Genomic DNA, 24,707 nt, shown 5'->3' with positions numbered 1-24,707 from the left:
TAAACCAACATAATCTTCAGTAATGCGACTATTGCATTCAATGCTCGCTTATAAAAGGCGGAACGTCAGTCTTCTGTTTAAAAACACTTGGCACCTGTTTTTATTTGGCACTGGCAGTCAAAAAATTAACTGATTAGAAGCAAAAATCTTACTTTTACATTTATTGCAGGAAATTCCTCATATACAAAGATGTTATTGACATTTAGAGGGTCGTAAGTTTTTTTACAAATTAAAAAAATATGTACAGAAAATGCCTTACACTGCACTTAAAAATGCTATAAAAATTCCACAGTGATTATCAGTAAAAAATGGCCGAGTACAAACAAATATTGTTCCTCATTGACCTTAACTTTGTAGCTGCTGATTTACAGTTACTTTGCCAGATTAACGTTCTGCTAAAGAAAACAACAAAAATCAAAAAAATGTTCAATTGACCTTTAACCCCTGCATTCAGGCAAAGCCTCCCCGCTTTTTTCCGGCCCACCGCACGATTACAGCAGCGAGGATATCGATGAACCGAAACTTTGTCCGATCGAAGATGTAGTCGATGTTGAATCGGCAGGGGACAAGATCGTGGTTGTCACTGGCAACGGGAAGGTGGGATGTTGTTTCTATGAACCTTTATTTCATGTACTAAATGGTATTTTTCTGATATCGTTGAAAAACAATAAAGCGCAAACTGCAATTAACAAGTGTTTCAAGGGGCAGGAATGGCCTCTTAAATTTCTACGAAAGTCTTTCAAAATATAATCTACTTGAGCCACAGCAGACAATTAGTAATTGGTGCTTAAATGAAATAATCGGGTCTTTTAAAACGCCTTGGTGGTCGCCAAATACATGACCCTAAAAAAACTCTGCAAAAATCATATATTTCGCTTGACCTAATGGCAGAACCTTGATTGTTGTATAGTTTTATATATTAATGCATTTTGTTGTAATTGTCAGCTGATGCAGTTTAATTCCGTCGGTGATTTGCTAAACCCATCTGGAACCCACCAACTTGTTAAGGACTTAAAAGAAGATGAATACAAAGGTATTTAAAAGTTGTAGATTTTATTTTCAATATGTATAGTTTTGTTTTTAAGTTCTATTTCCAAGTTGTTTAGTTTTGTTTTTGAGTTATTTACTTTTTTTAAGTAGTATATTTTTTATTTTTAAATTGTTGATTTTTATTTTTTTTAAATGTAGAATTAATATATAGGGCCGCCTATAAAAGTAAAAAACACCTGCAAAAGTCTAAGGCAAAAACAACAACATAGCGAAGAACAATTCGCAAAGCAAGAAAAAGTTAAACTACCAAGTGGTTGTATTGTCCGTAATATTAAAAATCAAATGAAAAAAATTAAAACTAGTTTCTAGCCAAAAAGTTTGAGCAAATTTAACTTTTGAGAAGTTTACCTTTAAATAAGAATTAGTGTATTTTATTATCATTTATTTAAATTTTTTATTATTTATTTTACAAACTTATAATTTTAAAGCATCACTCTATTACTGAAAGACTTGTTGCAACTCTGTGTTGAAACTGCGTTAATTTGGTGTAAACACGATGTTTTCTGCAGGGCTAGCAGTCGGACACCCGATGTTGTTCATTCTTTACCAAAAGTTGGATATTCATCCCAACATTCCCCAGCATCTGCCATTTGTGATCGACACTTCAGCCCAGACCTTCCAATGCTTGGATACGTTATTTACTAAGGTTATAGTCGATTGAAACCAGTTTCATTAGATTATTTTTACGTTTAAAAATTGCTTTAAATTAGTGTTATCAACATTTTTTCGGATTAACGTAAGCATAACAGCGGAACTTTGGCGGCACAAATATCTTTAATTAACTTTTTGGAAGCTTAAAGTTTACAATAAAGAAATTAGACTATAATAAATTAGACTTTAATTAATATGCAAGGGATTCGAATAAGCGCTTAATAAAAACTAGTTCTGCCAAACCACTGAAACATTCGCACGCAGTTGTGCACCACTGTTTGTTTGCATCGCTTTGAGGAAGGTAGATACTTTGTTGACCCGCACCCGACCCACGTGTCGTGGTTTGCCCACCCCTGGTTTAAGTTGATGTAAATTGCTGGCAGACTTGCACCTCTACCGACCAACTTTCCCAGGACAAGGAGTCGCTCGTGATCTCCTGCATCGAGATCCTGCAAGTTCAACTTTGCGTGATTTCATCTTCACACACAAAAATCGAACAAGGTGTCGAAACTAACGCTTTAAATGTAGAAGCTAAAAACCTGTTGTCGGGTTGATAATTTCACTACTTTAGCAACTTTAAACTTATAATACAATATAATTTATAATATATTAAAAGAAAATTATAGGCACTCACTTTTTTTTTATAAGTACATTATTTATATTTTCTATTATTATATATTTGTTGTAGAGGAGACATTCTTATAGTGACTGCACATCCCAATATATTGTTAAAAAGCTTGAATTTGTTATTGGTTTATGTTTATTTAAAAGTAAAATGTCTGATATAATTATAGCAAAGTCGATTTTTTTCCTTCAATAATCTCATATATTGATTGGCAGGTCCACAGCGAAATAAATCTCTAGCCAACATCAAGGCTAGGGTTGTGTTCCTGGCAAGCAGACCTGGTGAGGAATATATCGTGTATTACATTAAATAATTATCTTACTGTTGGAATCCTATGTTTGGCTAATTAATGTATAAATACAAGCAAATGTGGCATACATAAACACATAGCTGGTGGATGTTTTAAATTTATCAATATAAAAAGAGCTTGTGTCCGGCTGTTGTATATATTTTGTCAAGTTCAAACATGGACACGTACAATGGAACCTGAGTCAGAAAAACAATTTTTGTTTGATACAACGCCTGGCAGCAGTGGATTAACAAAATAAGTCAATTGTAATAAACACTCGCCCATTGACCACATACGCACAATACAAATTTGTCTATTTAATCTACAAATTGATTAGATTTGTTATTCTTCATACAGTAATTAACCAAACATATGCTTTCAACATTAAGATAAGCAATTAATCTATTTAAACCAAAATATACTGCGGATGGGCGTTGTTATTTGAAAAAGTTTGAATCTACTTAACCGTTGCCATTTTGCCCCGTCAACAATAAAAATTAAGAAACCAATTTTATTTTTAAAGCAATTCAGCTTCTTCTAAAGCGGAACCTTTGACACAAAACGCTTTCTGTGATGCAACAAGCTACAAAGTTTGAATTAAACTAAGCTGCTCAGCAGCGCCACCTAGCTGACTTAACACATATATATTCTAACCACTAGGTGTGCCACCGAGCATCCAGTCTGCAGCCCAACAGTGCCTCCTAGTGGGCTGGAAGGAGCTCCTTCCAACAGCTGAAGAGCGATCCGCCGTCCTCTCATTCCTCCTCTCATCATCACGCACATCTCTCGCCGGGAAGGTGAGACATATTCGTTGAAAAGAGAAACACTTGCCGTAAATTTAAAACGTTCACATACGGTCTGGCGCCGGGCAACTTTGCCTCGTCCTCATATTTGGCCCAAGTGGCCGCCGCAACGTGGAACCGGAAACAAATCTTAACCCGGTTATTTTTTTAATCGTTGGCCAGTACGACTCCAGGGTCTTGATCGCAGAATACACATTTTGTGAGCGTTTTGACTTGTGAACCAGAATTGGGTTTAAACTTTGAGCTTTCATGGGACGCCTGCCACAACTACTATTAAATCACACTCATTGTGCAAATGAAGTCAAAACACAACCGTTACTTGCAAAATGTTTCAAGCATATCTTGTTTTTTAAACTACTTTTTTTCTTAATAGTTTATTTCCATTTAACTGAAGATGATATCACATTAACGTGACACTCGGAACGCGATTGTCTGATGTTGCGCTCTCGTATGTTGTTCCGCAACGTTTGTTCAAATACTCGTTACTTAATACTTCTTCTTTTGTCAAAAACAAGACGACAAACTTTTTAAATACAACTATAAAACAAAGCTTGTTTTATGCTTTTTAATCCCTGTAGAATTTTGGTTGTATGCAACTGAAACAGATCTAAAGATGCCGTTTTTAACATCACTTCGGTATTCTGTGTTTTTATAAATGTAATATAAATGTTTAAGTTTTTTTAGATCTTTTTTAAACCTAATTGGAGTTAAAGACATAGATAGAAGAGCTAAAAAACTAAAAGGCCAAGGAAATGTAAATATGCTTCTTCATTGAAATGTGTTCATAGTTTGTACATTTTCACTTAATGTAAACACCCAGGACAAGTTTATGAACAGCAAGTTGTTTTTACTTCCAGAGCTTTATGACAAACCTCCTTGTCCGGAGCCTTCTCGCCGAAAACAGTTTGGAAATGTTCTTCAAGCGATCCATAGAAGGGCATCACGTAACTGAAGAGGTGACTTACATGTATTTGATTCAACAAAAATAAAAACATGTCCTGTACTTTTATTGTAACATTAAAAAAGAATCAATAAAATTTATAATAAGGTTTTAAAAATTTGTTTTAATTTTTTTTTTTACGAATTTAAATTTATTTTAGCAATTCGTGTGCATTAATTTTGCCTATTTTGCAATAATTTTATGCAATTACATACAATTACTGAAAAAGTTTTTATAAAATATAGTATCGTAAGTGTTTGACATATATAGGAGGGGCGGCGAGCCTACTTATTGCTAAGGGCCGCATGAAATGTGCAACGTTTGGACAAAAACAACCGTAGAGTCAAGTCAAAATGTTTAAAATGTGAAAGTTCTATTAGTTCTGGGCGGAAGTAGATCTTCTTGTGGCTGTAGCATTGTTGTTGGGGCTAAAAAGGTGAAATAAAGTAAGTAGACAAGCGGGCCGCAGGTTTTCCAACCCCGGTTGAAACTGGAGATCGACCGATATCGACTTTTCAACCGATATCCGATACCGATTTTTATATTACTCACCCATAGTCAAAATTTAAATTAATGAAAAATGAAATCCAAATAATACTTTAGTTTATCTAGCTATATATTTTTTAATTTCCTAGTCTTTGGTTTTAACTTGGCATCATACCAACCATGATTTTGTTTTTGTAAATATTTGCTTTATGAGGAAAAAATCATATTTTTATGAGAATTATCGGCAAAAATTGTCCGATACCGATATCCTTAAAAGCAAAATATCGGCTGATATTATTGGTAAACCGGTGTATCGGTCTATCTCAAATTGAACTTGAAATGTGTTACTGAAACATTCATACACGATTGTGTACAACTGCGATCCAGCCTTGCTTGCATCATTGATCAACTGGATTCGTTAAGCCTTCCAAAGACTCCCGTTGTACTATTATATGTGTTTGTTCATCGTTGGTTAGTTCGACTTCTGATGGTTGAGATCGCAGTTGTCCACAGTTTTGTATAGACTTTTTACTTTTCAGCATCTTAAATATATGTGATTATGGTGAATATGTTGTAAATTTCCAGGGAAAGGAAATAAACGAGCAAGAATCAAGTTCGAGCAAGAGAGAAGACAAACAAAGCAAGATGGACTCGATCGAGTTCTTTAGCGAGGAAAAAGTCACATTGGCGCGACTCATTGAACAACTCCTGACATTCGTGCAAGAGTAAGATGGACTTGTTAAAAATCATAAACTTGTTAAAAAAATAAATTAAATAAAGTTTTTTTTTACCTATACTTTTGTAGCTGTCAAAAAGCTGTTCTGTGGGAACCATTAATAAGGTTTACTAGGGATGTCCGATAATATCGGATCAGAACCGATATCCGATATTAAGTTGTAGTATCGGTATTCGGTGCTCGTCCGATACCAATTTATTTCTGCACTTAAGCCTTTGTTTGCGATCTAACAAAACGATTTCCACCTTTAGAAAATTTTTGAGCAAACTGTGTAATAATTCAAAATAATCTTCCTTTTTAACGCGGAAGCAGATTTTTGCCTTATTCCACCTACATTTCATTTGCATCTTGTGACGTCACCACTTTTCTATTTCACAAGAGTAGTGACGTCACTTTGTTTCGGATCAGACGGCCATATTGTTTGATCATTTAAAGCAGTTTAATTACAGGGGCTTTGAAAAAAAGTTTTATTGCACAAAAAATTTTCTTCTTCAGGAGCGTCGTGTTGATTTTTTGTTAGGTGCTTCGCGGTCCCAGAAAATTGTCTTGCGGAGCCCAGTTTGAGAATCACTTGTCTATAACAATGAATAGTGTGCTTATTTTGAGCAGTATACAGTGGTGGAAAAGTTATGTGGTATCTGGACAAATAAGCATTAAATTATAAAAATGTCGTTAATACTTTTGTTGTATCATCAATAGAAACACATTATCTGAGATATCTCAGCTGAGCGATACGGTCCAGCGATCACGGAAGCTCACACACAACAATCCACAAAGTGAAGCAGCTTTGAAGATCCTACAAAGATTTCAAACTCTCATGTTCGCTCATGCATTTGCAACAGAATGCAACCAGGTGAAGTTTATTAACAAATGCTCGGGAGCATTTTGTCAAGGTTTCGAATAAATCTTAAGATAATGGCTGGAGGTTGTAGTTATGTGTAGATTGAATATCAAAGCCCATACAGAAGTAGGCAGCATTTTGTTAGCGTTTTGACCAAATTTTGAATAATGTCTGGAGGTTGTAGTTGGACGTTGAATGAATACTAAATCTTTTTTGTTCTGAACCGTTTTGAATAAATATATATATTTTTATTATTACTTTCTTTCTTTCATTTCATGTTTACTACTTAGTGACAGTCTTCTGTGTTTGACATTCAATGCGCGAAAATCTATTTGATTTATTTTTAATTTGAACTATGGTTTAAGCGTTTAAATTAGAAATGGTAAAATAAATAGAAAGAAATCCAACGGAACTGATTAAATATACACATACGTTTGCAAAATATGATTTTTATCTTTTTAAACGCTTTTTCCACAGAATGCGGTGAAACTTTTGACTGGTTACATCCGATTGATGTGCAACCACACTTTGGCGGTTATTGCCCCGCTTTTACCCCTAATCACCCCTCCCCAAGCCCCACCGAACAACGCGCATCTCATGAAAGTTGTCAACAACGGGGTGTTGGGGTCGCTACTGCCAGCATTTGTAGGTTTCTGGGATATTTATGTAATCTGTTGCTTCTAGGCATAGTAATTATTATCAAGACAGCTCCTCTGGTATTTGTAATTGTAACCAACGTTTCGGCAAACTATGAAAGTCGCCTTCGTCAGGGCGAAGGACATCGAACGTTCGTAGCACAACACGTGAAAAAATTTTTTTTTTTTTTTTGTATTTTTTTCACGTGTTGTGCTACGAGCGTTCGATGTCCTTCACCCTGACGAAGGCGACTTTCATAGTTTGCCGAAACGTTGGTCAAGAATTACAAATACCAGAGGAGCTGTTTTTAATTATTATCTTTGCGCGATATTTGTTGAGGTTTTTGGTTGCCACATATACACGACCATTAATCGGTATATAAGAGGTTTTTATAAAAATTTATTATGTATACAGCTTTACCACAAATGTGCTTTAGCACAGCAATATGTGACATTTACATTCTTATGAGAATAAATTGTGATTTACACTAAGTTAATGTGAATAAATTAATGTCATTCAAATTATAGTTTCTAAGAGTTTTAATCTAATTTAGAAAAAAATTAAATCCATTGGATACATTATGCACAGATCTGTGATGTAGCTCGATTAAAGCCCAAAAGGTCGTGATCGACATTATATTAATTATGACGTTTGGAAACGAACTTGTCATCTTCAATTGATGTTTTTAAAGATGATGCAAGTTCGTACAAGGTGATGTCGATCTACTCGACCTTTTTGACTTTGCAAATTTTTTATCAAAATAAATCTATTTCAAGTTATTAACCAGTCATGTTCATTCACAACCTAGGTGTTATCCCTCACACTTCTACAATCCAGTGGAAAGCTTCACAAGTTGTTGGCCGGTTGTAATGGCGCCTCATCGATGTGGGAAAAACTGAACAAGATAAACAACAACTTGAACTCAATCAACTCCGCATCAAGCAACTTGCAACACAAGATCAGGTCGGATCTAGCCTGGCCTGAGACGACATCCGATGATAATGAGTCAGGTTGGGCTTTGTACTTGTATATTAAGTAATTTGTAACATAATTATGTTTTTAATTTTTTAGTTGTGTTTTGTATAATATAAACTACAAGCAAATGACCACTATTGCTTCAAAGAAATCATATAGTTAAAGTCATTAATTTTAATACATAATTAGAAAAATATAGTTGCCTATAAATAATAGCATCATTAGTCTCTTATTCAGTTAGAATCTAGCCAGAATTGAAGAATGTAGTAGGATGTTGTATAATGTATATATAATATTAACGAAGATGGTAAAGTTAGTAAAAAATTGCCTTAAAACTCAAAAACTTACATAAAGGGCCGGATGACTGTAACGATTATTATAGATCGCGTGCCGGAAAAATAATTTTGATTCAATCTTATTTAATTTCAATATTAATACAAACATACATTAAACATGAGCTGTCCTGGCCTGAGACGACATCCGATGATAATGAGTCAGGTTGTACTTTGTAACTTGTTTTTTAACTAATTTGTTAGTTTGAACATAATTGAACGTTCGTTGTCTACATTGTATGTAATTTGTGGCTTAGCTCTTCTTAAGTAATACAGATAAATGATAACAGATCAAGTGTTGTACACTGGATGTCTTCGGAGAGGCTCACCAATATCAGACCCATGTTTGGCCGAGGTCGTGAGTTCGAACCTCACCACAGACAAGTTGTTTTTCAAGCCTGGCATTGCTTGCATTATAATCCTGATCAGGCCGAATGACATCGGTAGGCCTACGAAGATATCCTGTGTACTGTATAGTGTGCGCCTTTATCTAATGTTTAAATTTAATATTCAAATTGGCTGTTTAAAAATGTTGTATCAGTTTCAGAGTGATCCTACATTGTTTTCCAAGCTATTCTTACAATTTTGAAATTTATTTCCAATTTTTGTTTTAATATCCCTAGATTTCTGCACAAAGTCGTTAGTTTAAAAAAAATAAAATAAATAGTTAGTCTTTCTATGTTAGTAGTCCTAGGTGTCTTTTTTCGTTTAGAAACATTAACTTATGGAGAACCTTTTTAAAAAATTGGATTTTCGTAACAGTAATAAAGATGTCAGTTAGCAATTTAAACATTTTCAGACGAGGACGCGGATTTAAAGACTTGTGTTGAGGAACGTGAAGCTTCTGGTTGTTGTGGATTCGACGGTGGGCCTTCTTTCTACCACACACAACACCTCGTAGCACTGCTCATATCTTCACACTACAAAAGCATAGCGGTAAGTTGCCAGTGTTTTAACAAGACACAATTCTTCTTAAATAATCTATATAAAATCATTGTTACATTTATCTGGTCGCCCCTAAAAATATATTTAAATATGTTTTATTTATCCCACTACAAAAGTCTAGGCCTGTGTTTATCGAACTCTTTGCGGCTGCCCGGAAATGAAGCATCAGCATAACATCTACAAGCTTTTGCCACCCAACTATCTTGGCTAAACTTTTATAAGTAAACAAAACACAAGAAATTAGCATTTATAAAAATAATGTGCTACATGCCTTCGCATTGCTTTCCCAGTTATCTTAAATTTTAGAGAATTAAGGTTTGGACCGATCAGCTGTGTTAAGGAACTTCAGTCGGCGACCCAACCAAGCCGCGCGGCATCCAAATTTAGGTCGCGACCAATGCGTTGTGAAACATTGGTTTGGGCATTAGGCCTAGAGTAATTGAATTTCACCATTTCCCTGTTAGACGATTTAAAATATTTTCCAAAAATTTGTAAAAGTTTATTGAATTAGCCTGATAATAAATTTCAAAGCCAAAAAGGTCGAGTAGATCGACAGCATCTTGATTAAGACGTTTCGATACGAGCTTCTATCATCTTCGGTTAACTATTTTTTCTCCTGGCTAGGCTTTAATAATAGTTTAAAACTTCTGTGTTTTTGTGTTGTTTTTAATTAAGCACACTTGTTCACAAATATTTATTTTTTATTTTTTTGCATTTACAAATTATTTTTTTTTGTTCCAGGATATAGTGCCACCTAGTGGTGACCAGGAATGGGTGAAATCCCAGTTATTTTCTGGCGGATTGCAAAAATCTAATCTTACCGCCTTCACCGATGCAGACTTACCAAGATTTAAAAGTGAGTTAATCCTTGTTGAAAGTCGGTAACGCCTTTTTTTGTTTTGTTACCCGATTGATGAAATCTGTCCATTTTTTGCGCTCTGATTCACCAACAACCTTCAACACCCATTCTTTCGTAGCTCTAAAACCCTTTTACTTTTCAAACTAAATTTAAACGCAACGTTTTGGACGAAACCTTAAAAAAAAGTTTTCGGTTGTTGTGGAAATATGAAGGGTATTATTTTTTTTTTATATTTTTTGTTGTACCCTCCCAAACCCACGAAAACAAACCCACGGACCCCAGTTTAAGCTCAAATCATCGTCTCATAGAAGTAAATTATACTAAATTACACTTAATTTACTTCACTAAATAGACACATACAAAGTATATGTTGGATTTTTAACTCAGACATACAAGTTGAAGAATCTAATGAATCCAAAAATTTAGTAAGAGTAAAAACAGCATAAGAAGGAGGTCGTTTTCGTGGAATAACTTCTAATATTTGCAGGTGCTTTCGCACAAGCAAATTCATTTTATGTACATCAATTTTTAATTACGCACAATTTTTGCAATAACCCTCATAAACCTCGAAAACAAACCCACGGACCCTAGTTTAAGTTTCTGAGTTAAACCTTACAATCTGCATCCAGGTGTTTTCGCACAAGCAACCACAGAGAGCGAACTGGATGGACCAGGAGCAACAGGAGAAGGAAGGGGAGGAGCAAGAGCAGGAGTGGGAGGAGTGGGAGCGGTTGAGGAGGAGTTTCTGCGGAGGTTGGCAGATGGTTGCCGTGACGACGGTGCTCTCTCCAGTGGTGTGTTCCTCAAAAAGATGAGGAGGTTCTTCTCAGATCGATCTTTGGTCCTCCCTCCATCGTTCAACCAGGAACATCCGGTGCAGAAGGTAAGTTGGGTTTGGAACGACTAAAGGTTATAGACCCGGAACCAGTGGTTTTCCACCTGGGGTTCTGGGGTCCCAAACCTTTTTATTAACCCAATTTTACATAAAATAAAATCAGTATTAAGCGGTTGATTAGTGAATATGCCCATTACCAAAATGAGAAGTTTAAATTTACACATGGATTTACACAAATACGGCCATTGATAAAGTTTGTTTATAGCATGATCCCTGTTCACTTCCACCCCAGGTTGGTCGCTTGTTGCTCGCTTGTCTCCTCAAGCACCACGACCTCACCAACGCTTCAATCTGCATCTCGCAACATCCGGACCTTGATCTTCCTCCTTCAATCACCCAACTATTCCGAGTCGTCCATTCATTCCGCTATAAACTCATCCATTTGCACCAAACAAGCAAGAGGTTAGCACAAGTACCAGGGTTGCGGGTTCGAACCCCCACCCAGATAACTACCATCGTTTGTAGCTAAGTTCTTGATTTCAGTTTTAAGCCACTAGGCCAGGCTTTTAAAATAAAGTAGGTGTGTGCCTGTGGAATCTAAATTAACCTTTTCAATTTTATAAACTAAAAAACAATTTGCTTAAGATTATTTGTAAAAGCAAAACTACCAGCAAAATTCTAAAATTGCCAAAAACAACAACTACATGTTTTTCAGTAATCATGATTTAAGAATCCTTGTATTTATAAACAACAAGATTTGCAGAAATTTTAATTATCCTTGTATGATTATAACTTCCAAAACCTTGGAAGTTGCTTGTATAAACAGAAGTTCCCCAAAATTGTAACAAAACAAAACAAACATTACAATTATCTATTTTTTTTATAACTACACCAATTTCTTGGAAAATCGCTTTCAATATTTAAAACACCTGTGTATCTGGGAAATCCCCGCAGATCGTACAAGGAGATAACATCTTCGATGAAGCAAAGACTCAGATTCCTTCTCAACGAACTATCACCTGCCACGCCCCCTTCAATGCGCCCCGCCCCCTCTGGACGATGGCGTCGCGCGCTCGCCCTCCTGCGGCGTCGTGGTATGACGTCACAGAGACGAGGTGACGTCACAATGGACATCGGTAGTGTTGTGGCCCAGGTGTTGGACGATTGCTTGTGTAAGGTGGATGGGAACTTGGGATTTGAAAAGTCTTCAAACGTTTGTCAGGTTTGGAAAAGTCAATTTTGAGCGATGTCTCGGTTGAGTGTTGCTTGTGTACGGGGTTCCCACAAAGTATTTGAATATTTGAATTAATTTGCATATTGAAAAGTATTTTTAAAGTCCTCTTTTTTTTTGTCAAATACGTGCTGACAAAAAGATTTGTCTGGAATAATAAGAGTAGCGTAAAAAACGATTGTTAGTTTTGAAACCTTAATATATATTTACAACAACAGTTCTAGCTTTTCTCGTAGAACTTCTAGTTTCGTTTAAATTAAAGTTGTACATTTTTTTTATTTCATTTTTAATTATTTTAGAACACTCAATATTACGTACTACATAAAGAAATAATATAATTCTTATTTGTTTTCTGTCTCAAAACAAATCTCAACCATTATGACGTATTAAATGCTAATTGTTTTATTAGAATGTCGACTCAATGCCACTTTGTCCTTCTTACATTACCCCCTGACTTCGTTGTTTTTTCAGAAGAACTGGGACTTGTTGTTCGAGGTCTCATCGGATCCAGGGAAGCGACGGATGCTGTCAGAGCGGATGAGCGGAAGGAAAAGTATTTCCCAAGATTTAACAACTGAGATCGAGGATTTTGCCTTGAAAGAAGGTGACTGTGTAGTTGAAACATCTGTTGTACTACAATTAAAATACTTTTGCTAAGTATTGTTAACACTGAGGGTTACTTTTGCTAAACTTTTGCTAAGTATAGCTATGCAATTTTTTTTAATTATTAACAATTTTTTGCCAGCCATACAAACTGATTGCTGAAATTTGATGTCGACTGAAGTCTTTATCAGTTAACAGTCAATAAACACAATGATAGTTGCAACAACTTAGTTCCTTGTTTAAATGAATCAAATAAATAAAGTTTGCCATCACATAATTACAAGGCGGTGTAATGTTGGGTCGTTACCAATAGGTTAAGAAACGCTGTGTTAATATAAAAGAAACAAAAGTGTGTGGAACGTACCAACTTGCTATTTCACTAGTTTATCTTTGCGTTTAGTCGCATATTTATACCCGAAACTATAGGCATGGTGTATTTAGTCAAAAAGCAGCTCCTTTGGAAATTGTAAGTGGTAATTACCGAAGAAGCTATTTTGTGTAACATTATGCCTGGTAGCAACAGTTTATAAATGGAGTATTTATCCTGTGAGTGGTTGAGTGACTTAAATATCCCAAAGCTTCTTAAGCAGTTTCATTGCAGATTGCTGTGGCGATGAGTTAGATGCGATGCGTGGAGAGATGTCGGCTTGGTCACAAAGTGCAGTTGACTCGTACAAAGCAAACTCCGCCATGATGAATATACTCGGTGGTGAGCGGACATTAGCTCCAATGCTGCACACACTGCTGTACGGATGGACACATCAACTACCCAAGGTGACAACTTAAACGATTGTACTCTGTAATTAAAGGTTTTTAAAAAATGTTTTTTTTGAAAAATTATTTTAGAACAACAGGGGTCACCCATCTCTGGCCCGACGGGTCAAATAATCCGCCCGCAGCATATTTCCTTAATGAAGATAATGTAAAGTGGACATGAGTTGAATGCTAATAAAAATTAAATTTTGGTTAAATTTTAAAAAGAACGGCAATATATTAAGGCTCACTACAGTTTTATTGCATTGTTATCTATATATATTTTGCATATCGGTAATTAGGTTAATAAAGTTGAAAAAAAAAGTTTGTTGGCATCTTTAATAGAGGTTCCTAGAATTGTTTTTTATTCATAATAGATTAAGGTTTTGCAGAGACATGGAAGCAATATTGAAGAACATGTGCGTACTGTAACGTCCTAATCAAGATGATGTTTCGGCCTTTTGGGCTTTGACATTCATTTTCAAGCTACATTACAGATCCGTACACAGTATAGCCAAAAATATTCAAGTCCATATAAAATGTGGCATTGTTTAAACGTTCCACTAAAACAATACCCATTATCAATGTCATAATGCTTCATGTTGTTATAAGTCGTAGAGGATGTATCAAAAGTCCGTGCAGAAACAAAAAGTACTTACAATCATTTCAAAGTACCTCCGACAACTAACTTATTTGCAGATTGAAATTCCCGCCCATCCAGTGTGCCCCGCCCCTGCCCCTCCCCCACATGGCGGGGGCGTCCCCTACTGTGGAACTGCTGGTAACCTTCTATTGGTGGAACAACGAAGGGAGATCACAAAGTTCGCTTCCACGATGTTGAGGCGATCCTTGGGAGAAAATGACACTGGTTTGGATCGAGCCAGTCTATTGCGCAACGCCAGGTTTGTAAACTGAGTGTATCGACAACCCACTTCGCACTAATGGAGGAAGGAGTCCACTCGTTTTGCTTCATTTGCACTTATAATAAGACAAACTTTTAACCGTGCCTCATTTTGTGGAAGTTAGAATCCTTAAATCATTGGTTCCCAAACTTTTATGGCTTGCCGTACCCCTAAGAAATAGTAAATATATTGCGGCACCCCTAATAGAATTTCGTAAAGTGGTTTAATTTGGCAAAATGTTCACATTTCTAGACAATTGTATCAAAATTTCCCCCATGTCCGGATTTACCACGGATCATGCAATAATCACCGAAGTTACGGAACTTTAAGGTTTATTGGCCTGATCTTTCCATTGTACCAACCCCTTTATGTTTTTTTCAGTGTGAGACAATATATAGAAAGTATAAATTTAAGACAGCCAAACATGTCTTGAATATTATTAGTTTTTTACCAATAGGTTTATTCATTTAATTTTTTCTCTTTTTTTCACTTTTGATGGTAAGTTTTAATTTCTAGAACATGAAGCAGCAAGAGTCTTCCTTATACTGTTTTTTATGCTGTCGCTCATTACTATATCATCTGCTATAAAAGTTTTAATTTACATGATGAAACTGGCAAGTAAAAATCAATTATATTAGGCAAATATATTTTAGTCTATTTAAAATTCATTTCCCGCTTAAATCTGCCTTTAAAGTGAGTCCCAAGCACTAAACATGCCGACCGTACAGTTTCCTTGTTGTAAAGTGTAATCGCGTAAATGTTTGAGATTTATACCTCATTAAAATATGAGTGTGATTCGTTTGATTTTTTGCTTTACCCAAATCTTTTTGTCAAAGACGTAATAAGAAAATCAAAGCCCATACAGAAGTAGGAAGTATTCTGAACGTTTCAAATAACTGTTTATTCGTTTTCAACAATGTCACAAAATGCTACCTACTTCTGTATGGGCTTTGATATTCTTATTACGTCTTACTACAACCTCCAACCATTATGCTCCAAAATTTTATCTAAGGTTCCTTATATTCGGCTTCCAAATCCTCTCAGCCAACAGCCAAGTGTTGGAATGCAGCCAAGTTTTTGAGAAGTTCGCTTCTCGGTTGAGGGGATTGCTGTTTCCACCTGACCCTGGTAAATTATGTTTAACTTAATCGTTTACAACGCATTGATAGTTGGGCACAGAACTGTAATGTAGCTTGATAATGAATTTTAAATCCATTATCTTGATAAAGACCGATGGTGTTACCTGTTGTACATTAACTGATGATGATACAAGTTCGTATCGAAACGTCTTATCCAGGGTGTTGTCAAACTGCTCTTATTTTCTTAACTTGTTTGAGTAATGGATGCCAATCTATAAGTACGCTATGCACAGGTCTGTAATGAAGCTTAGTAATGAATTGCAAAGCCATAAAGTAGATCGACATCATCTTGATAAAGCTGATTCGATACAAACTTGTATCATCATCAGTTAATGTCACTTAAATATATTCAAACATCACTTGTAAAAGATGGGAATCAACTCTTATCACTAGAAAAGGTAAATAATAAGATTTTGTAAATACTTTCAATCCAGTTTTAGGGCTAAAATAGTAATCGATATTATTTGGGCCTATGAAGGCGGACCAATGAAAAAATTGTGTGATTTTTACGACAAATTCCAAATTTGTTCAGAATCATCATCCGCACCAGCCAAACCTGGGTGCTTCCCCATCGTTGAAACCCAAAGTAAAAAGAAGAAAAAGAAAAATAACTCACTTCAATAGTAAGTTGATCAAGTTTATTATTTTTTCCCAGAGACCAAAATCCTAAGCTTGAGTACAGCGGAGTTTTGCGCAAAATTATCTTCACTGAAGGAAAGTCTAAAGCGAACATAAGACATTTGCATGAAGTTCGAATTAAATTAATGTGAGTTGTGTCTTTAAATCGCTTCGGAAATGTTTTTAAATCTTGGAGCAATCTTGTTGAAACCAATCCCAATAAATCTGCGGCGACCAAACCAAATGGGTTGAGGAGCAATGATTTAATAAGTCGTTGATTAAAATATCTCTATTACTTGGTATGGTTAAAAAATCATCGGAGTCAACATATGAATTAAACCACATGAGAGATAGGAAAACATAGAACAATAAGTAGCAATATTTTAAAAACAGCCTAACAAATGTTGTTAAAATGAAATATTTATATAATGACTACTCAGTTTTAAGCTGTAAAACTAATTTATTTATAGCTATTCAATTGCAAAGCAATGCAAAAAAGTAGAAAAAATTTTTTCAGAGGAGGATAATTTATTTTTTTCCAAAATTTTAGCCTAAATCTGAAATTTTAAATTGTCGTTGGTTAATACTGAACCAAACGTGCTCAGATTTGGTTTGTCGGGGTTTTAGACGCAACCTAACAATTCCAGGATTCCCCACTGAAATTTGACAAAAAAAGTGATTTTTGAACAACCCTAATATATATAATTATATATATGTGACATGTATAAGGATCTAAATAGTGTCTGACCTGAATTACTTGCTTTGCCGGACTATTATGCTGAAATATTGTTGTTACCACTTTTCCCCAACCTCTTAATGTTCCAGCGGTCCAGAGTTGGCTGCGCAGATGAAGGTTGGAGTGAAGGTTGTGCGAGGAAGGGATTGGAAGTGGCAGGACCAGGACGGGTTCGTGGAGGGAGTTGTGATCGGGGAAGTTGAAGAGGATGGATGGGTGAGGGTCCGCTGGAGCTCCGGAGCCACAAACTCCTACAGGTAAGACGAGGTTAGATCAGGTCAGTGTTGCAATGACTTCAGTGTGGTGCAATGCGGTGCTTGTCGCCCTGTTTGGAAGAGGAAACTTTTTACGTTTGCTGAAGAACTTGAACATACCTGTCTTTGCAATACACTAAGCTTATAAAACATATGCCATGCACTTAAACCAGGGTTCGCCAAACTACAGCTCGCGGTTTCCTTTTTTAATAGAGATGAGGTGGAGTTGAAATGTTGTCGGATGTTGCTTAAAACTAAATTTTGATTTAATTTTAAACTTTACCACAATTTATGCGCTCGAAGGCGATTCGGTCGCGGAAGCAAAACTTTCCAAGTTTGCCAACACGACATACTATAGGCTTATGACGTCAATAATGCAATTTGTTCTAGTGGAATATTGAAACAATACAACTCTTTCATATAAACTTTGTTGTTTTGTGTGGACAAGCATTTAACGTTTATTCTGTGACGATTTATTTTTTGTATTTATTGTGAGTTTGTGACCAAATAAACAATCATTTTATTTAAATCACATTGTGACGTCAATAAAGCTTATTGTTTTTATGGAACGTTTAAACAATGCGGTTTTGCGTCAGGATGGGCAAAGAGGACAAATACGACCTCCGATTGGCCAATCCGCCTGTTACGTCACAGGATGACGAGAGGAGTGGGGAGGAGCAGGAGGAGAGTGGGAGCGAGGTTGCTCCTGGGAGGAGCGAGACACGCCCACTACACGCCCTACTATGGATGGCTGAGGCTGTTCTTAAGGTAGATTAAGCTTATAATCGAAACTAATATACAATAGATATATATGAAGTGTTTGGCCAGGATATAATATCTATAAAACAGCTCTTTAGGCTATTTCCTTTCAAAAAATATCATAAAATAACAAATAAAAGGAGAAAAAGGCAACGCCACTTGTAGTTCATTATATATTATATTTTCCCAGAGACCAAAATACTAGGCTTAAGTGTAACAGCCGAGTTTTGCGCACAATTCTATTCACTGAACTTTTGGAAAGTCTAAAGCGAACATATGACATTTGCATAAAGTTCGAATTGAATTAATGTGAGAAAAAGTCTTTAAATCGCTTCGGAAACGTTTTTAAATCTTGGAGCAATCTTGTTGAAACCAATCCCAATAAATCTGCGGCGACCAAATCAAATGGGTTGAGGAGCAATGATTTAATAAGTTGTTGATTAATATATTTCGATTACTTGGTATTGTTAAAAAAATCACCGAAGTCTACACATGAATTAAACCACATGAGGTATAGGAAAACATAGGACAATTAACCAATTTAAGCAAAACTTTTTAAATTTGTAAACTTACATAAAATTTATTTTTATTTGTGAAGATAAACTGCCTGAAAATTTCGTTGAGTGATGATAATGTTGAGCCGAAATGTCTTTCATCGCTTTCAAGGTTTCTTCGAGAAAAATTGGAAGCAAACCTGCGTCCAGTTCATCAGGTAAATCACTGAATGCGCCGTGTACCTCTTGCACAGATGTCAATGGATGGACGGCTAACAGTTGATTAAACAAAATTGCTCATCAACGTTAACTGTTTTAAAAATACATATCAATCTTTAATTTTTTCGTTGTTATAAAAATGTTTCCGCAATTTCCAATTAATGAGTTTTTTCCCAAATTCTTGAAAAAATTAATAAAACATATATTTTTATCAAAATCATTCAGTTTTATTTTAATTTTTATTACCTTTTAAAACATAATGTACATAGTTTTCGATGTTATTTGTTAAGCTGTGATATTGTTTCGAACATTTTTTAACTTTATTGTTTCAAATTTTATGTTCAACCTTTTTTTAATTAACTTTGGCATTCATTAGAAACCTTCCCCACCCCCTTTCCTCGAGGAATGGGTCACTGTGGGGTTCGTTCGATCTCTCACAAGAAGCAGGAAGATTCGTGAGGAGTTCAGCGACGTGAGGTGGATCAACCTCTGCAGGAGTGAGTCGACACTTGGATGTAAAGTATCTGTAGAAATGTAACTATAACATGCACGACTGGTGATGATACTACAGAAAAAAATAACCACAAAGAAAAATGGCAACAAAAGGAAAAAGTTATCAACAATTAGTTGATGTATAAAAAGCGATTAACTATAAACTTAAAAATGTCCAAGTGAAATAGGTCGAGTGACATCACATTAACTAATGACGTCACAAGCTCGTATCGAAACGTTTTAATTCAATGTCACAAAAATCTTCTTCCATTACTTGAAAATAAAAACTTTTGGACACAGAACGCAATCGAAGTGTTTTACTAAAAATTTAAAAACAACAATAAAGTTCTTTATTGGAACTTCCCTTTGATTTAGATAAATAAGTGGTCACCTATGGTCATCTGGGCAAATTTTGGACTAACCTGGAAAATGACCTTTGCTTGTTTTAACAAAATAATGACGTCATTTGGTATCCTATCAGATCGCGGTAATTTTTTTTAAATATTTGAACTAAAAAATACGGCAAATCAGTTCTTTAATGAAACTCAACATGGCACCTGTGGTCCTCTGTTGTAGATCTGATCGGAGTGAGTGCGGATGAAGTCCTCTCTTCCTCCCCGGAGGAGCAAGTGATGCTTCTGCTCCTCCTACGCTCCGTGATGCGCTCCTGGAGCGGGAGGAGGAGCGAGGAGGAGATGTCCTACTTCCTACAATCGATCCTCCGACTCCTCGCGAGTCTCGTGCTCAGGGATGATCTGCTCGCATCGAAGCGAGATAGAGGTAAGAGTTCTGTCAAATTCAACACTTACTGTCGGATCTTATATTGCATAATATTTTAGGATAAACGTTGCAAAAAAGATAAAAAATCCAAATGTTTCGCAGGCTCTTTGTCAATTTGTGGGCATAATGTCGGATAATACTTTATTTCCAGTTACTTTAACGTTTATGTTTTATATTGTGCTATGCCTGGTAGCAATAGTTTATATATGACGTCATAAAGTTGCAATTAATTGTTAAGGCGCCTGTTTTTCCCATTTAACTTGCGCGCAAATAAACAGCATAAAGTCTAATCGCAACCACTATTTGCTTGACCATGACACTTAAAATATTTTATTTTTGAATTTTAGTAAAATCGAGTCGGCGAAGTACTTCAGAAGTCTCAATATCTGCGACTGTTTTTTCATAAAAATGTCTTGCAGCCCGGATTTTTAAATGCGATTTTAATCGGTTTCTTGTTTTAGTGGAAGAAGTGCGTTTCCTGCCGGGTATTTCCCTATCATGCGACCACCTTTCCACTGTGGCTGAAGAAATTGTTCATTTAATCAGGTTTGTGACCAACCTATTCAACTGCAGCTCGTAACGCCACATCTTTTAAATTAATTCATAAAATAAACCTTTTCAACTGGATCTCGAACTAGGATTCCGCCACGAAAGTTTCAAACACCGGCGCAGTATATTTTAAATGATTTGATGGATAAACTGGTATAAAGTCATATCATCTTTCTCATTGGATTATAATGATAGTAAATTAATTTCTCAGCTTGTGTGAAATAAGTAGTTGGTATCTGTAGTGCTGTCAATGTTACTGTTAGCATTGCAAGGTGATTATATTAATTTTCTTTTAGAGATTAAAAAGTAAAAGGTACAAAAAAGTGGAGTTTGAGATCCACTGTGTATCTCTTTTTTATCTGTTTAAAAGCCGCTTTACAATTACCCAATCCCATAGCTTTACCCTTTAACAAAATTTTAATAGTAACAAGTAATAAAGTAGTCAGTACGAGTAAGGGTTTAAAAGTTTGAATTATTATTCAACCGCAATTCTTTATAATTTTTATGTTTTTCTTGAGAATATAAAAAGCCAAAAAGTCTGCCCAGCGCAACAGTTTAAGAGCAGTGACTTACTAAACCCCCATAATCCTTGTTCCCCCCAGGATTCTGCACCAACTCCCAACATGGAATGACGTCATCAACAAGCAGATACTATCAGCACTAGGGGCGCTCGCGAACAACACTGGCGCTTCTATGACGCAAGAAACAGGTGATTGTTTTTTTTAATCGCAGATAATTTGCCACGTTCACATTTTTGTGCTTGGTTTTTATTGAACAAAATATTTATGATTTTTACTTTATTCGCGGTATTTATAATTTATTAGTGGTGGATTAATTAACATTCAAATTTAATGCTGGCCAACGTAACTTTCTTGCCGTGCTTTAAAAACTCAGCTACATTTAATATCGGGTCGCGATAGTTTTCACTCAAAACATCGGTTATCGGAATAAAGAGTATCGATCCAAAATCACATGCTTAAACACGTTTGTTGGTTTCATCAGAGATATAACGTTGTCTAATTAAGGAACTTTTCAGCTGTTGATCTAAACTTTTAGTTTTCCCACCAGAACTGCGTCACGTGATCGCGACCTTGTACGTCATCACTGGGGTGGATCCCCGGTTCCGCATCGGTGGTTCGGTCATCCATGCGTGCAAGGGAATCGGTAAAGTTAATAAGATCTGCCAAAACGGTTCCATCACTGCAGTGTACAGGTTTGTAAATTAAGTTGTTGGTTGTACCTAAAAATAAAAAAATCAGGTATATTATTCTTATGTTTCGGGGATGTAGCTTTTTAAAACATTAAGAATATTATGTTATCTACCTCTGGAGTGTAATGGCTGGAGGTTGTCGTAAAATGAATACCAAAGCCCATACAGAAGTAATTGCAAAGAGTTATTTGAAACGTTCCAAAAATGTGACCTAGTTTAATAATTTTGTTATGGTTCTTTCTCGACTCGCTCCCCTCTGAGCCTGTGTAGCTCAGTTGGTAGACCGACGGTCCCGGTATGACTGAGGTCGTGAGTTCGAACCCCACCACCGGCTTGTTTTCCTAACCTTACCTTGCATTATAATCCTGATTAAGCCAACTGATGGTAATAACCTTCCCGAAATCACCCACGCCCATAATATTCCACCATGTACTTACAGCACGGGCCAGCACACATTCCCCCACACACAACTACGAACCTTTCTTCCAACAAGCTTAAGGTTTGACCCCACTCTCCTGCCCTGGAAATCCCCCATGCTGGGGCGATGTGGGGCTCTCATGAGGCTGGCGCTTTGTGGACCCACTGGAAGGGACTTCCCCGCAAAGGTGGGTCAAAATATTGATGGTTTTGATAAACTGAACTAATCTATTTTTAACTTTTAAAATATATCTAAAATTAATCTAAGATTGCTGGGTTTTGTAGCAAAAAGTACGTTTGTTCAATTTTTTTATTACAAAACATTGGAATTAAAAAAATAAAACAAAAATCACAAAATATGTTGTTATTTCGGGTTGTAATTTTGATACTTGGAATGCAATGTTTACAGCTTTAGTTTGTAATTGAGTCACTTCAAAATTAACAGTGGGAGACACACACCAACAGGCAGAAATGCCTAAATTGATTTGGTGTTGGATATCGGGTCCGCATCCCTGGTATCGGTCAAACGGCCCTTCTCATTATATCTCATCACTTTCCTCCAGGGAAGAGCGCTTGAGGAGGAGCGCATTCGATCTCTCCTGCTGCGAGCTCTTCCTATTCTGCTCCAAGATAAACAAGTCCTCCGAAAAGTCCTCATGCACCACAACAATCGCACTCTTGTTGCGTCACGTTCCTTTGTGACGTCGCGGCCCCTTGTGACGTCACGATCGCTTGGTGACATCACAATGGCGAACAATGATTCGAAGTTGGATTGTTCCGAAAATAAAGGAAAGGTGAAATTAAACGAGGTGTTAAAAATGGACATCAAATGTTTTGCTAGAATGTTTCTTTTAAAATAAATAAAAAGCACAAAGCACTTATTTACTAAAATTAACATTTAGAAAAAAAATTACATTGAAATAAGCATAAAATTAAACAATAAATTTCAAAAAAATTTAAATAACAATACTTTTAAATAAACACTAAGAAACATGCGTTTGTCATGAAAACTTGTTTCTTTAATTTTTAGGAAAAGCCAGAAATGTTCAATAGATTCCACAACAACAATTTTAAAATCTTTCTTTAGTTATACTGAACACAAGCTTTTATTCGTTACTTAGAGTCTATTTGATGACGTATTGCTACTGGCGGTCCAATCCTCCCCACTCAAGGCTGGTTATTGTGACGAAACAATAGCTCTGACGTCAGACAGCGTCATACAAGTTTTATCGGCAGCGAATGTTTCAACTCTTATGGAGGTTTTTGATTCTCGTTTGCTTATTATATACAATCTTCACCATTTGTTGATTCATTTTGATTCTAGAAGTTTAATTTGCGAAGCATAGAATCTAAAATATTAGCTCAAAGTTTTATTTAAAGGTGGTAATGCTTATACTTGGGCGTGATTGTGAAGTAATGTACAAGGTCTATTGTTGATATTATGATATTGTTTAAGGCTGAAGTATGGCACTGATTTCTCGATTAATATTTAAAATGGTGGGAAAAATTATCAGCAAGAAACCCTTTTAGACATGTTAAGGTCGATAAGGTGTAACTTGTTGTTCACCTGTATGCAAGAGTTGTTAATAAATCTAATTGAACAGCCCAATATTTCATGGTTAGGGGTAATTTGACCCGCTTGGTAATTCACTGTTTTTCATTTCACATGTGATAATGGAAATCAGCTTGACGCTTGCGAGATAAATGTCGACCTCAATCCATAATCAGTAACAGCAGAATACTCTAGCAAGGATAGCTGATTCATTCGAATTAAGATATACGGGCTCTGCCTCTGCGAAATATATAAATATAATTTTAAACATGTATAAATAGTGTCTGACCTGAATTACAAGCTTTGCCTGAGTACTCTGCTGCCAAACATTTAAGGTCGTTAATCTAAAATGTGAAACTTGACTTATTCGTTTAAGCTCCTTTTTGTTGCAGTCCATGTCGGACTTCCTGGATCCTGAACTTGGGAAGTCACAATCACAGATCAAAGAAGAGCCGAGAAGACTCGACAAGAACGCACCTGTCAATCAACCATCACCTGTCAATCAACCGACATCTGTCAATCAACGGATATCTGTCAATCAACCGATATCTGTCAATCAATCGACATTTGTCGATCAAGTTGCTCCTGTCAATCATCGGAGGGAGCACCGTCGTCGGCGCCGATTGAACCGTAACGCGAGGTCTGCCTTCCCACTCCTCTCCTCTTTCGGGAGGAGCAATGAGCAGCTCTTCAGAGGAGGAGCAACCAGGCTGTCACGCTCCATTGCGCGCTGCCTAAGGGATATCGACAACGGGTGAGTGGAGTGGAGAGTTGCAAAGCTGGACGACGATTCAGTGGCGAATTAAGCTTGCTTTTGTTCCTAACCAATTTAAAACTACCAAAAGTGAAAGATACCCGGTTATCCTTGTAGTTGTGTTTAGTTTTTGGAAGCAATATAACACATTTGTTATGTGTGACGTAAACAATATAGCACATTGACTGTGTGTGACGTAAACAATATAGCATGCGTGTTTGTTTATACTTTTTCACTTCTGT

The 24,707-nt window shown here is 36.1% G+C and overlaps 1 protein-coding gene across 1 annotated transcript in view; it reads left to right on the top strand.

Annotated features, from left to right (window-relative positions):
* Positions 1-24,707, top strand: part of LOC146134737 (E3 ubiquitin-protein ligase HERC2-like) — a 70,603-nt gene that overhangs the window by 9,541 nt on the left and 36,355 nt on the right. The window contains exons 13-45 of the mRNA XM_083395605.1: positions 455-597; positions 946-1,033; positions 1,560-1,696; positions 2,085-2,216; positions 2,550-2,607; positions 3,276-3,412; positions 4,276-4,374; positions 5,430-5,569; positions 6,280-6,433; positions 6,899-7,066; positions 7,866-8,067; positions 9,164-9,300; positions 10,051-10,165; positions 10,798-11,051; positions 11,296-11,465; positions 11,958-12,225; positions 12,706-12,838; positions 13,439-13,611; positions 14,290-14,492; positions 15,505-15,620; positions 16,164-16,254; positions 17,075-17,242; positions 17,836-18,007; positions 18,597-18,710; positions 19,088-19,208; positions 19,780-19,983; positions 20,445-20,529; positions 21,135-21,241; positions 21,601-21,745; positions 22,182-22,347; positions 22,723-22,953; positions 23,281-23,418; positions 24,104-24,465. Of these exons, the coding sequence (XP_083251731.1) occupies positions 455-597; positions 946-1,033; positions 1,560-1,696; positions 2,085-2,216; positions 2,550-2,607; positions 3,276-3,412; positions 4,276-4,374; positions 5,430-5,569; positions 6,280-6,433; positions 6,899-7,066; positions 7,866-8,067; positions 9,164-9,300; positions 10,051-10,165; positions 10,798-11,051; positions 11,296-11,465; positions 11,958-12,225; positions 12,706-12,838; positions 13,439-13,611; positions 14,290-14,492; positions 15,505-15,620; positions 16,164-16,254; positions 17,075-17,242; positions 17,836-18,007; positions 18,597-18,710; positions 19,088-19,208; positions 19,780-19,983; positions 20,445-20,529; positions 21,135-21,241; positions 21,601-21,745; positions 22,182-22,347; positions 22,723-22,953; positions 23,281-23,418; positions 24,104-24,465 (5,131 nt within the window). The remainder of the gene's footprint in view (positions 1-454; positions 598-945; positions 1,034-1,559; positions 1,697-2,084; positions 2,217-2,549; positions 2,608-3,275; positions 3,413-4,275; positions 4,375-5,429; positions 5,570-6,279; positions 6,434-6,898; positions 7,067-7,865; positions 8,068-9,163; positions 9,301-10,050; positions 10,166-10,797; positions 11,052-11,295; positions 11,466-11,957; positions 12,226-12,705; positions 12,839-13,438; positions 13,612-14,289; positions 14,493-15,504; positions 15,621-16,163; positions 16,255-17,074; positions 17,243-17,835; positions 18,008-18,596; positions 18,711-19,087; positions 19,209-19,779; positions 19,984-20,444; positions 20,530-21,134; positions 21,242-21,600; positions 21,746-22,181; positions 22,348-22,722; positions 22,954-23,280; positions 23,419-24,103; positions 24,466-24,707) is intronic.

This window comes from Ascidiella aspersa, chromosome 8, assembly GCF_963924565.1.
Source record: "Ascidiella aspersa chromosome 8, kaAscAspe10.2, whole genome shotgun sequence".
Classification (NCBI taxonomy): Eukaryota; Metazoa; Chordata; class Ascidiacea; order Phlebobranchia; family Ascidiidae; genus Ascidiella; species Ascidiella aspersa.
The sequence above is the reverse complement of the archived record's forward strand: the minus strand, read 5'-3'. Positions and strand labels throughout refer to the sequence as shown.